Source organism: Stylophora pistillata, chromosome 6, assembly GCF_964205215.1.
Source record: "Stylophora pistillata chromosome 6, jaStyPist1.2, whole genome shotgun sequence".
NCBI classification, from domain to species: Eukaryota; Metazoa; Cnidaria; class Anthozoa; order Scleractinia; family Pocilloporidae; genus Stylophora; species Stylophora pistillata.
The window spans coordinates 33,399,891-33,413,612 of NC_142524.1; the positions used below are offsets into that span (position 1 = coordinate 33,399,891).

The following is a 13,722-nucleotide window of genomic DNA, read 5'->3' on the forward strand; positions in this document are numbered from 1 at the left end:
AATTCTCATGAAAAACTGGCATTTAATAGAAACACAACCACTACTGAGCGAACTACACAAAAATCCGCCGCTCGTATCTTACAAAAGAGGGCGGTCGCTCAAAGACATACTCGTTAGGGCTAAACTTTGAATACGCTACCCAAAACACACGCTTGGGAGTCGTGTAGGCCTGTCAACCCCATTTTACGCCACCATCTTCGTCTTCGCTACTGGAGACAACTTCGCTTCGTTCAGAAGAAGATTCACTTGACAAAACTTCAATATCTGCCATCTCCTTCGCCCACGAATACAAACAAACAGTGAGTGAAATAAACCACGCTATCGGAGTGAACACAACCAGTGACGTCATCAATCCATTTCGCTCGGTACCAGGGCCCGGACATGGTTTTGTGTAAAATTTTTGATTTGAACGGTTAAAAAAGATATCTTTCGCTTCTTTTTGGCCAAAGCAAATTATCTCATGATGATCAGCATATTCAAAACTACAGGTTAGAGCAAATATTTCAGATACGAAAATTTCGTTTCAGTAGCACTTTAAGTTATTGGAGAATTTAGCACCACGTTCAGGTGAAACGGCAAACGTCAGCTTGCCCTTTCGCGTTTGACGTAAAATAGCGTGACCCTTGCTGCTGTAGCTTCGCATGAGCTCACGTCATGGTGGATTTGAGGCGTCCCTGAATGACTTACAGGGAATAGTTTTGGTGCCCTTTTTCGGCAATTAACTTTCTACTCTGTGAGAGAAAAAGTGAAGAAAATTTTACTTACACGTCAAACGCGAAACAGGTTGCCTTCACGTAGAAACGGCAGAGCGCAACCGGCGAACGTGAAAAACTGGGGGGGGGGGGGGACAAGGTTACGTGGTCACTCTTGCCATTCACGTTTAACGTAAACGCGGTGCTAAATCTCTCTATCCGCATTTTACCGCCGTGGTGTACGTTAAATTATATTTCTTTTGAGTTTTCTGTGTCTTCTTGTTATACTAACGTTCCTCTTTTGATTTCCATTAGCTGTTGTATTAAGTTTACTTTTGGTTGCGCGACGCTTGGGCGAAAAAATTACTTTATCTTCGTGTGACTCGTTTATGTTTTTTACAGGTACTGGAAGTATTATGGTTTCATACTCGAAGAAGGTCCCAGAGACATAACTCACTTCGGTCTGCCACCGTCGCTGAGTGACCCTGATGCAGCATTTGTTTGGGGAGGCAATGACAAGACGTATTTCTTCAAAGGAAATAACTACTGGCGATACAACGAGTTCAAAAAGACTCCAGACGATAATTATCCAAGATCTATTTCAGTTTGGGGTAAGGTTTTTAGTTAGTGCGTAAATTGATTGGTCTGTCCTGAAGTAAACTACGCTGTTTTGCTCGTGCAAATAGAATGCCTGCATGCCGAGCAAAGTCGCTGTTGGTATAGGTTATGATCGTTTTCTTCGACTCCTTAGGAAGCCAAAGGTAGGGAGTAGATAATAAATTACCAACAAGTAAAAGAACTTTTGACTTGCTAATTGTTTAAATCTCGACCGGAATAACTGCTTAATTTGGCCTTTTCAATCATAGAATCATAGTAAACAGAAATTTAAAGGACGTAATGAAATTAGCAAAGAAACTCGGAATTTATATCTCCGTCCCATGCTCCCGGAAAGACGAAAATATCCTTTTCATCAAAGTAAAGTAGTTTCCCGTTTACAAATTCATTACATTTTTCATGACTTGCCTTTTGATTAACATTCAAGGTCTTCCTCATCAAATGGATTCAGCCATTACATGGAAAGGAAATGACAGAACCTACTTCTTCAGAAATAGCAAGTACTGGAGGCTTGATGATGGCAAACTTAAAATAGACCCTGGATACCCGCGTAGTATCGGTCCTGCTTGGATGCGATGCATTGAGATTTAAACAGGTTGAAAAAGAGAATTTATAGTGAACTTTTCCCGCACAGCAAGGAAAGAACAACATACTTGGAATTTGATACCATCGATCTTAAAATTTAGATAAGCTAGGTTAGTTTAAGCTTCGTTAACGCAAGCAAGAAATTATTTGCCATTAGCTTAATAAAAGAACGCCTGTCGTGACACTTGTCGTGACACTTGTCACGCTCGGAAAACTTGCTAGAGTGAAATTTATTTTTCCAAACGCTTTGCAAAATATATTTGATAAGACGTCGTTTGTCATACTAGTATATACATAAAATATCCATCCTCAGTAAAAAAGTTTTACGCTAGACAAGATTTTATTTTTGAAAACCTATGCGTTAATTTTGCGGAGAACTTGGATGCCGTTTGAGGGAGTATTCCGATCTAGGTTCCAAGCCACTATGCTGGATAAATATGACCGTGCAAAGCCTGTAGCGAAAAAAAAGTGTACTAGAGTGGGTTTCTTTTGCTCCCGGCGTTATTCGATCGATCGATTTTTTAAAGGAAATCTCATCTGAAACAACATTCGAAGGGATACCCGGAGATATTTCCAAAAAACACTTTTGTGAAAGGTACAGTAAAGAATCATATGCAGCAAAAAAGTGCAGCAATTTATGTTCTTCAAAATGATTGGAATGCTGTTGAACGTTTTTCACAAAAAGACCCAACGTTGTCAAATATTTATGTGGGTTGATATGTAGCATTTCCTAACCAAGCATATCTTCTAACTTTGGGGAAACTAGTGTAGCATGCTTTAACTGTTGTAATTCCTACATAGGCAGCTTAATACAAAGATTAAGAGGTTTTGTATCACAGCTATGGTTTCAAGCTTTAACAATGTAAAAATACAAAAATAAAACTCTTCAAGTGAATATTTGCGGATCGATTAATTGATTCATTGACTGACTGATTGACACTCTCTGATTCTTTAATTGTCATCATCATCTGTGTATCATTTTGAAAGCCAAACAAAGAAAAAAAAAACCCCACGAAAACAAACAAGCACGACCCGGCCAGTCCGATTACGTGTTAAGAGAAATTTAACGTTGAGGCAAATTAATGTCTGCAATGAAGTAGCATAGACTCGTCATGGGAATGAAGCGTGTATATAGTACTCGTGCAGATGGTATTTCAGCTTACACTCTTTTTTTTTTTATGAGAACCCTTTTTTGTAAAAGAACGTTTACGCTGAGATAAACCAAAATTTTAAAGTATACCAAGAACATATCCAGCTTGAGAGTCCGTTAAGAACGTCTTTGTTTTGCTCTTTTTTTGTGTGAAAAGCATAAAGGTCACGTCCGAATTGAGTTATTGTAATACTATACCATACAACTTTAAGAGCATTATGGTTAAGAACGTTTTAAAGCTCGAATCTCAAAAAGTAAATAACGTTTAGCCTCAGCCCCCAAATTAGGCCTTTGCAATATAAATATAAAGAGTTAACTCTGTTATGAAATAAGGTTCGGCAAACAGTGGATTTCTTGAGAAGTAAATAACCTTACTAAAAAGAATGTTTGAAATGAAAATAGCATCCTAATTTAGACGACTTCCTCTGTTTCAAAAACAAAAATGCCAAGACCACCATCACGATTTGTTTTTTTAGGTTCAAATCAAAGTAATGCATCGTCGAAAACAGATCAAGTTTAGCAGTTGTATTTAGCAGCTATACTTAGCTTTATTTACATTCGAATAATTCCCCTTTTATTTTCATTTGCATCTTGTACCAAGTAAGACAAAGGTAGTTGATGGGATTAGTCTTCTTGACTCAGGCGAGCGAGGTACGTGCGTGGCATGTGAGAAAGTAAATGCTGGCGTAAATCACACCTTTTAGACCAGAATATGTCTCAACTGTGCTGTGATCCTCTTCACTGACCTAGAGGAGGGTGGAGGGCTGAAAATGGGTTTCGCAAACTGAATATTGTTCCATAGCCAGCCATGTTCACCGACCTTACGTTTGAGGCCGGAAATGTTATGCTAAAATGGGCGGCTTTCTGAACAAGCTTTTTCGATTCTGGTAGCAAAAGAAAACCATGGGAAAAATAAAAGTATAGAAGAATACCTACCCTTCAGCGATTTTGCTGAGTTGGCACCGTATGCAAAAGAGGAAAGGCTATATTTTTTGGCCCGAAAACATGCACGCCAATCATCCATTTATTACAGGGGCGATGAGATAGTAAATTCTCACTATCTCTTGTTCACTTCATTGAGATCAAGAGTAATTCTTCGATTAGCTTCCAACTCTCACTCCGCCCACCTTTTTAATAGAAAAAGATTGTAAATTAGCACTGAGAGCTCTATCCCGAAGATTTTTGAGAAGTTTTGGCATCCAAAGACATCAAATTGTTGCTCACTAATCCGAATTGTGTCAACTGGTCGTGATGGTTGTTAACGGCGGTTCATGCTGCTTGATTTCGATCATCACTTCTAATCGGATCGCTCTTTTCTCCGTGCAACACTTGACCAAGAGATTATTAATTTATCTTTATCTTCTGTTTTGGTCAAATCTTCGCAAGTAGGAAATCACGATCCTCTGAGGGCCTAAGTGCTTGCACATGTGGTAAAAAGCCACATACTGTATGAGTTACATCCCGCTTCGGAGGATCGCTCTGAATGTTTTCATTGTGACGTAAAACCAGTAATATAATTACCGTGAAGTACCAAAGTACATTGTCCACGAGAGGGAATAATTTGTTTTTGATTACATAGAAATTGAGTATTAAGTATCGTGTCTAATTAACATCAAATGAAAGTTTAAGTGCTCGAAGCTATATTATGAAAACCTCTAAATCCTTGTAACTTCATCCTGTCATCGAGGCAGACCTTGATTGGTTCTTTGTTTATTCTTTACAGCCTAAGTCAAAGTTCAATTGGAGTTTTGCATCCGTACGCTTTGGTCATGAATTTCAAGGAGACGCTGATTTTTTCTAAAGATGTGGGATCATCATGGTTTTTCCTCGCTGTCGGTTTGTTCATGTGCTGTTGTTGTAGTGAATATACGTCAGCAGCTCCTCTTCCGTTCCCTGACTCAAGCAAACCACCCGTAGCAGTCATTGATGCAGTGACGCTCGAGGACGCCGAGGTAATTTGACTTTTTGCTTCCATGTTTCTCCAATGTCTGTATTGCATATTCATGGCGGAGATCAGACCATTCTCCAAAATAATGACCAGAAATCAATACCTATAATTATCAAACTGTAAACAAGACACTTGTTAACCTTATTGGCATGGATTGTAATTCAGGGACATGAAGGGGGTAAGTTTCTAAAGAAACTCTGGTTCTGCGTCAGAGAGGGGAGTATGATAAAATAATTTGGTTTTATCAACTGAGTTGATAATGTACACTGGCCATCGTAAATAGCTTTAAAGCTGACGTTTCGAGCGTTTGTTTTGTGTCAGAGCGAATGGTTTGATTCAGTTATAGCCGAGAAAAGGTACTTTTAAATATGAAGAAAAGTAAAAATAAAAAACACATTTTTATAGCTAAGCACAGTGCCTATATCCACAATAAAAAAAAAAAATTTTACATTGTCATTGCTCTGATGGTAGAATATTTGGTTCATGCGATCTGGGAATCTCTTTTTCTTTCCTTGCCAAGAGGAATTTCCTTGCCAAAGGGAATTTCCAGTTAACTGTGATAACTTTTCTTTTTTAGTTTAGAAAAAGATTTATCAATATATGATTTGACCAGTTTGTAAGCCAAAATTTGCTGTCCTTGTAGTGTGCTTTACCGTTTTGTCAATGTTATTTTTGTTGTTTTGAATAAGTTTTAATCGTCCATGGGGAGGGCAACTAGACGTATCGGTTGCCAAGTCGTTCATTAACTTATCAACAAACGGAAGCTTCACGGACTTTAAATCTTGAATTGTTTCCGATTGGTTTCTTCCTATGGTATTACAAAGCTTACTTGGATAACACGCACCAATCAAAGCTACGTTCTGGGCATTTACTTAGAATTTCTGTAATAGAATGGGCAAGCATCGCATCTGTTTTGGTTAACGTACCTCCCCAAGTCTCATTTGCCACCATGCTAACAGTTAAAATTGCAAACACATTGCTTGAAAATATGTAGGGAATCGATCTCCAACGGAAGTTGGCTTGTGAAGGAATGATATTCGAACATATGTTGCGGCCATACCAACAATTTATAAATTTCCGTCCTTACACAGAAAGAAACATCAGTGTTAAGAGTCTAAATGAAAACTAGTATTCTCAATCTAAAATGGTTTATCTCAACCTGGTGATACCCTGGCCTAAGACTCTGGTGAAATTATGAATTTTCATGGTGTTATAGGCAGATAAAAGTCAAGGATTTAGAAGATTGCTACAGAAAATTTGCGGCTGAAAGTCTGAAAGACACGAACGTTTTTTTCAAATTTCTAGATGTTTATACGTCTTATATTTCCGAAAAGGTACTGTAGTAAGCAACCTTTGGCCCGTTGAAAGAAAACATCTTTTTTTTCGTGCAAACATAATTTGATTTCGGCATGCTTTCATCTCGGGAGGAGATGCCGAGGCAGCACCAAGCTCAGTTCTACGGCTAGAACACTTCAGTCCTAGATTAGCTGTGAAGACCTACTTTCAAAAGGCGGTCTCCGGCACAGATGTTGCAGATAAAGGATGATGGCAACTGTGCCATCACTCAAACTTGGTTTGTATTACTTTTTTTTTATTTTCGAAACAGTCATCCAAGTAAGGCAACAAGCAAATCTGCCAAAAATATGTTTGAAGCTTAGCAACTTGCCGTTTGGCCTTGCTGCCGACACGAAGACTGTTGCCTGGTTATTTTTGCACTCTATCATGCTCCTCCATTTTTTTAATCTTGATTTTCGAAGAGGTAGATCCATATAAATTTCCTTGGTTTTTTTTCTCAAGTGCTCTATACTCATTAATCCAAATATTACTCAATGAAAATTGAAATTCTCCCATCAGGTATGGATCAAGAAATACAAGGTGACCTCAGGGGAAGGATCAAGTGCGCCAACTCCTGGGCTCGAAAAAGAAATTGCTCTCGTTCAGCACATGGCTGGAATAAATGTCACTGGGCAGTTGGACTTTGAGACCAAAAAGTTGTTTGTGATTCCTCGATGCGGAAATACAGGAGAAGAAAAGGAGTTATCCTTCTCCGGCGAAGCAAGAAAAAGGAGAAGAAAACGTGATTTTACTGACGAATATATTGCTTGGGCATGTAAAATGCTAAATGTGAGTAGAAATGAAAAATGTGTGAAAACAGTTCCTAAAGCCGACGCTCATTAATGATAATTGGTCACTTTATGGTGAAGCTTCTGATAGCATGATTGTGATTGGAACAATTTTGCAGCATGTGCTTTCATAGGGAGTGGTAAGACAGAAGTGGGTTTTGTGTAACGATGCCAAATTTAAAATGAACTGATCAGCTTAAAAGATTCCACCTTGATAAGTAGAGACGAGATTGAGTGCAAAAACCTAGTGAAAACGGACAATTTTTTGTGAACGGAACTGAACTGCACCGGTTGAACGTACTCGAGGTTTTGATTTGGTTTTTCTTCATTATACAACGTGAGGGGTGGATAGAAAAGTTCCTAGGGGTAGCGCACGTTGCTCCACGCTTCAGACAGTTTTATTGTCCGCTGCGATGTGCTTTTCGAATTCGATGATAAATCAAACTCTGCTCTTTGCGTAGGACGTCATAATCAAGCAGTACTCAAATTCCTTGCCTGAAGACGCTCAAGCACGTCTTATTGCTAGGACGATTAGCGTATGGAGAAAAAGGATCCCTGGAGTGGAAAGGTGCCGCAAGCGGCGCTCGATAAACGTGGAGCAGAGGAGGGAAATAGAAATTATATTTGCACGACCAAACAGCAGTTATCAGTATCCATTTGAAGGGAAAGGAGGAACATTTGGGGAAGTGATTTTTTCGAATGATAGCAAGAGTAAGTTGAACTTATAGTTTGAAAATGTTGCTCGTGTCCTACGAGACAAATGAGAGTGAAAACAGGTTGTACCAAACTCTTAAAAGAAAAGGCGAATCTTTTCCATGCTATTCTAATTCAACGTTAAGTCACTAATCTAGCCGTCGCTCCTCTCCGCCTAAAATGTAAAGCATATGAGACACGAATAAAAGGGCCATGCGTTCCTTACTTAACAAGATTAAGCTTTCTTTGCTAATTAATATACACGCATGCGCAAGCAATTTTCTTTAACCATCCTTATTATTATTTTTTTTTTTTTTTGAGTTGAGGTGTATTTTGATGACAGCGAACCTTTCACAACAAACACAAGCAGTGGTATGAATTTGGACTGGGTTGCTCTTCATGAACTTGGACATACTTTAGGCCTGAAGCATTCCAACGTGCGTTACTCAGTCATGTACCCATGGTACCAAGGCTATTTCTCGAACCTCGAGCTTAGCCCGAGCGATATCGAACAATTGCAAGCTCTGTTTGGTAAGTAGAAGACTGAGTACTCAGGAAATGTTCATCTAAGGTAAAGACATATGTAAACTACTGAAATCGAATTTAATCCTAACAAAGTGGAAATCCAGAAAAAGGATACACACAAAACTGACTGGTTTTAGTTCTAGTTTGATTGGTAATATTACTGAGTGGAGCCCAGTTCGGTCTGTAATCATACGAATGATAACAACATCGAACGCCCGTGCTGCGGAAGTTCGATTTGTAAATCACGAGTATGATTACAGACCGAACTGGACGACACGAAGTCGCATTGCCAATTAATCATAAAAATTACAATTTCTGATAAGAGCCAAGTTATGAGAGAAAGAAAAAAATTTGCATTAATAGACTGACCAAGGTGGCGTAGATTGTTTAATGTCACTCTGAAATTGACTACAATCAAAGTTTGTATGTGATTGTTTGATTTAAACTACAACTTTGAATGTGAATGGACAACTTTAAATGTGAATGTGAACAATCATAAAGCTGAGATTCCGCTTCAGACTTAAAGATTCATGCATTATTGTCGTTATTTCAACATTCAGGCAGACCAAGTACGACGTCAAGGCCATCCGCAAAGACTGAAGCTCCAGCAACTACAGAAGTGACAACAAGTAAAGCCAGTGCAGTATTTATCACGGATACTACTCCAGCAGTAACCACCGTGGCAGAAAAGGAGGTTACGACTCTGAAGGTCACAGAAAAACCCTCATCTTCTCCCTTGGTGGGGGACATCTGTAACGTGCATAAGTTTGACTCTTTTATGATGAGTACAGATGGCAGGACGTACGTTTTCAGTGGAGATTATTTCTGGGTACTCTCAGCTTCTCTCAATGTCGAAGGCGGCCCCATAAAGATAACCAATAAATGGAAAGAACTTGAGACACCCATCGACAGCGCCTATACCAATCCGGACGGAAGGATAGTGTTTTTCAAAGGAAGCATGTAAGGAATACGATGAAAAAGTTTTTCTTTGAAAGGAACCGTGTGCATCAAATATTTGGGTTATGTAAAAAGGAAAATGTTCAGTTAGGGAAGGTGGGGCCGGGGGGGGGAAGGGTCATGACTGCTCCTTCCAAAACGTATATGAAATACACCGCATTACGTTCTCATTCTTCGTTCCTTTCTACACCTTAGTTATAAGAACTTTCATTTTATTTTACCGTAAAGATACTGGAGATATTACGGCTCCATACTCGAGGAGGGTCCTGGTGACATCAGTCAGATTGGTCTGCCATCGTCACTGCGTGATCTTGATGCAGCGTTTATTTGGGGAGGCAATAAAAAAACGTATTTCTTCAAAGGGAATATCTACTGGCGATATAACGAGTTCAACAAGGCTGTGGACAAAAACTACCCAAAGTCTATAATTGCTTGGGGTAAGGGAAAATCACAAGACTTGAATTGGTGCTTTTTTTTTTTGTTTTCTTATCTGTTTCCTTTTTTCCTTTTCTCAAGTGATCGAAAACCACTGCGCGATATTTGAAGTGACTCGGAATATGAGCTAATAACCAGAATCGAGCGAACTAATCAGAGCACCAGAAATGCAACATTCGGAGTTAAAAGTTCAATAATCTGCGATATGACATTCGACGCTTTCAATATTACTTTTCGAAGCAGAACGCAGACTGCTTGTCATATACGAAATGGATAACTCTGAGTCTAACGTATTTTAGGGTTTTCTGCTGTGGTAGCATATGAGAGCTCGATAATTCTCGAACTCAGTGGTCCCACATAAACGAATAACAACTTTCTTTATTCCAAGACCAAGCTCAGAATTTGCAATCTTCCCAATTCTGTGTAAAATCTCTCAATTTTCAAACCATCAAATGTGGTTTTAACAGCGATGACGGGCGAAGAAAGTAGGCTTCCATGAAATGGAATTGTAATTTTTATCTTTGTTTTACATGACGTTTAAGGTTTGCCACACAATATGGACTCTGTCATTACCTGGAATGGAAACGAGAGAACATATTTCTTCAAAGATGACAAGTATTGGAGACTCGATGATGGCTGGCTTGAGTTAGAGAGAGGGTATCCACGCAGAATTACTCCAGTTTGGATGAAATGTGGAACGCGGTTGCCATAGATGATTCCATTTGTAACACTGCACGATTCCGCCGTGAGTTGTTTTTGAACCCATAGGGAGAAGAAGTAGGTTTCTAAGACACTAATGTGCAGAATTTTAGTTAGCATTGCAGTACAATAGTTTGTAAACTTCGTCTCATTTGGAAGGGATTATTAGAAAAAAGAATTAAAAACACTTTTAACCCCTTTGATAATCTGAAAATAGAGAATATACAAATACTTCAGAGAGATCCTTTCACTTTTTTCTGCGTTTATCTCTCTATACCAAATATTGCGTACAATTCGGCGAAACAAGGGGAGGAAGGGGAGCCAGCTGGAACCCCGTGTTGTGGAAGGATGTATGCATGACAATAAATTTGAGTATCACCTGAAGAATTTCATGCGCAAGTTTCTTATCAGTGTTGGTTGACTATAAATGTAGCTTACACGCACACGATATGTGAATGCTAATTAGCCAAACATCTTGTAGTCATTGGAAAATCAATAAGAGATGAAAGGCCCCAACAAAGGTCCTCGTTCACTGCGTTCGATTTCATTGTTTTGTGCGTTTTATTCTGCTTTTAAAAACTGATGAAAACATCGATACGGAAAATATAACCCGAGCGCATTTTATCTATCTTAACCATTTACTTTATGCGTTGTTGGCTGTTTATTCTACCGCGAAAACAGACTGCACGCAGCTTTTGTTAACTGCAGACAGGGATTGAGTTATCAAAATGGACGACACTTAAAAGACTGGTTGTAAATTAGGCGAGATGGTTAGTTTCTTCTACGAGACATCTTGCGTAGTATGTCTATGATAACGCGTCGAACGTGTTTCATCTTCCAGCAGTAAATGACAGGGTTCAAAGATGAATTAAGAAAAATAAGAGTCGCCGAGAAAAGATGAAATTTTTTCAGAGCGATGCTCGGGCCATAGAATATAGTGCAAGCAGTGCTTACTTGGGAAGGCAGATAGCAAATTTTAAGCCCAAAATAAATGTAGAATATGCCAACTGTAGATTTAATGAGAGCAGCAAAGTTTTTTACCTCATCAGACTGAGCTTCTTCTCGTATTTGCATGGACTGCATCTGATTCTTGTGCCGTCGAACCGTTAAATATATCTTGATGTGTATTACAAATGTGAGGATGAAGCCAACAGCTACATTTACGAAACTAATAGTATCCCGAGTGCTACGCAGCCCCCATAAAATGATTGAAGAAACAAATGCACTGTACACCCATATAAAGATGACCACAGCAACAACGCGTTTGAAGGTAACAAGCTCTCGGTATCTGAGGTGAAGATGAACTGCTAATAACCTGTCCACACTTACAGCTACAACTCCTAAGAACGAAGCAGTTGAAAATAAACCAACAGATATACTAAAAATTAGAAAAGCGTTACAGCTTGGATTCTCCGTTTGTAACCACTTGACCAATAGTGAAGTGTAAAATGGTTGACCAAATAAACCAACAGCAACGTCTGAAAAAGCGAGGTTCATAAGAAGCGTTTTTAACGGTTTAGCCATTGTCGAAACTTTGTGTATTGCGTAAATTGTCACAATGTTCAACATGATGGCGGTATGAGTGAGAAAGTTGTTGAGGACGCAGTTGGCCATGATGGTTGGACGAAGATCTTTTGCGTCGATGTTGGAGGGATAATACTTTAAAGACTCGTTACAATAGAAGTCGTACATGATATTAACTCGCTAAATTATCTTAAATAAAAAATGGGAACTTCAGACGAAAAAGAAGGTTATCGACACAAGTAGATCACTGACCCAACTTTTTTCTTGCGGTGATGATCCTTTGCGAAAGGAGGCAGTTTTCCTGATGATTTTACCATAACAGCTTGTCTGACCTATGGCCCATTTATGGCTCAAGAAAAAGATGTACGTACTGTTTATTGAGAATGACTGGTTTGCATAACAAAATTGAAACTTCTTTGTAGTTTGAATTCTAATTGGCCGTATTCTTTCGCATAAATTGAGACAAAAACAATTTTTAGCCCATTTACAACTGAGGAGTCTATATAGAAAGCTCGATTATCATTCATGTTATGGAGAGACATACGCGATTTTTAAGAGAAAAGGTGGAACTAACACGCTGACAGCCGAGGATATTCAACTGAGTTAAAAGGAAAAAAAAACAGTGCAAAATAAACAATAAAGATGTTAAAGACTCAGAAGCCTGAATACTAAATGCCATATTGCACGGTCAAAATGGATTTTACACAATTTTCTTACGACGTTTCGTCGCCTATTTAAATATTTTTAATTACTCTTACTGTCTACTCTTTTGAAATACAAAAAAAAATCCATCTAATTGACACGAAACTCCAATTGCTGCGCGCATGTAATCAAGGTCTCAAGTTTTCCCGTCGTAAGAGACGCCGGAATCAACGGTCTGCCATGGTTTATGGACTAGTATTGTTAAAATGTCAAATTAAAGCCACCGCTTGAACTGCTGTCGTTTTCATGCAAAGGCTGTCGTTTCTGCCCGTTTCTGTCCTCAGGAAACTATCAGTTTATAAAAATCGCATTTTTATTAATATATGGCATTCAAAAAAATACCATCCACTCGCCAGACGTTAAACTGACAAACTTTGTAGTAGAAATGAAAATCGAGTCATTTGCAGGGAGAATATAGGCCAAGAGAATAATTAAAGATTATTCCGTCACCGAGTGGAGGTGAATATCGTTTTAGTATATACCGCACAGATACCAAAAAAGTTAAGTTTATTGCTTTCAGTATGCCGTAAACTGCTGGTCGGAAATTAAAACTCTTGTCGCGCGATTTTGTCGCATCGGCTGCCCGGAGGTGAATTATACTTGTTATTCACCTCCGAACTAACCAATCAGCGCGCGCGAAAAGCACTATTCACCTGCGTGGTATAAATTAATACTGCTTGTTACCATAGTAATAATATGAATATATAATAAAAAAGAAAAGAAAAGGCTGAAGATGGAGACGGAGTTAAGGCGGCAGTAGCAATATCAATTATACTGCAAGTTATAAACAAAGTGCACCTCTTCGCGTGTGCTGTGATCAGCGCCTGTTGGCCAGTGAAAACAAAAAAATAATAATAACAGTAATAATTGAAATTTATATAGCGCAAATTCCATATACATGATCAAATGCGCTTTTTATGGACAACACTTGAAGACCGATTGTAAATAAAGCGAGTTGGCCCAATTCAGCTCCGCCACGTGTTTCGTAGTATGTCCATGATAACGTGGCGAATGTGTCTCATTTTCCAGCAGTAAATATCAGGATTCAGAGATGAATTAAGAAAGATCAGAGTC

At 38.8% G+C, this 13,722-nt stretch overlaps 3 protein-coding genes across 4 annotated transcripts in view; 2 read left to right on the top strand and 1 right to left on the bottom strand.

Moving 5' to 3' along the window:
* LOC111324940 (matrix metalloproteinase-25) overlaps positions 1-2,787 on the top strand; it is a 9,788-nt gene extending 7,001 nt beyond the window's left edge. For both annotated transcript variants that reach the window (XM_022928602.2, XM_088762349.1), the window contains 2 exons: positions 1,095-1,303; positions 1,735-2,787. In XM_022928602.2, the coding sequence (XP_022784337.2) occupies positions 1,095-1,303; positions 1,735-1,898 (373 nt within the window). In that variant the 3' untranslated portion in view covers positions 1,899-2,787. The remainder of the gene's footprint in view (positions 1-1,094; positions 1,304-1,734) is intronic.
* A 1,550-nt stretch (positions 2,788-4,337) lies between these two features.
* Positions 4,338-10,620, top strand: LOC111324941 (matrix metalloproteinase-14). The gene is made up of 7 exons (XM_022928603.2): positions 4,338-4,994; positions 6,845-7,114; positions 7,575-7,824; positions 8,128-8,337; positions 8,892-9,291; positions 9,517-9,725; positions 10,266-10,620. The coding sequence occupies exons 1-7, from the start codon at positions 4,812-4,814 to the stop codon at positions 10,433-10,435; spliced, it is 1,692 nt and encodes a 563-aa protein (XP_022784338.2). The 5' UTR covers positions 4,338-4,811; the 3' UTR covers positions 10,436-10,620.
* A 339-nt stretch (positions 10,621-10,959) lies between these two features.
* LOC148729521 (adenosine receptor A2a-like) lies at positions 10,960-12,661 on the bottom strand. The gene has a single exon (XM_088762351.1). The coding sequence runs from the start codon at positions 12,112-12,114 to the stop codon at positions 11,194-11,196; it is 921 nt and encodes a 306-aa protein (XP_088618477.1). The 5' UTR covers positions 12,115-12,661; the 3' UTR covers positions 10,960-11,193.
* Positions 12,662-13,722: the final 1,061 nt, after the last annotated feature.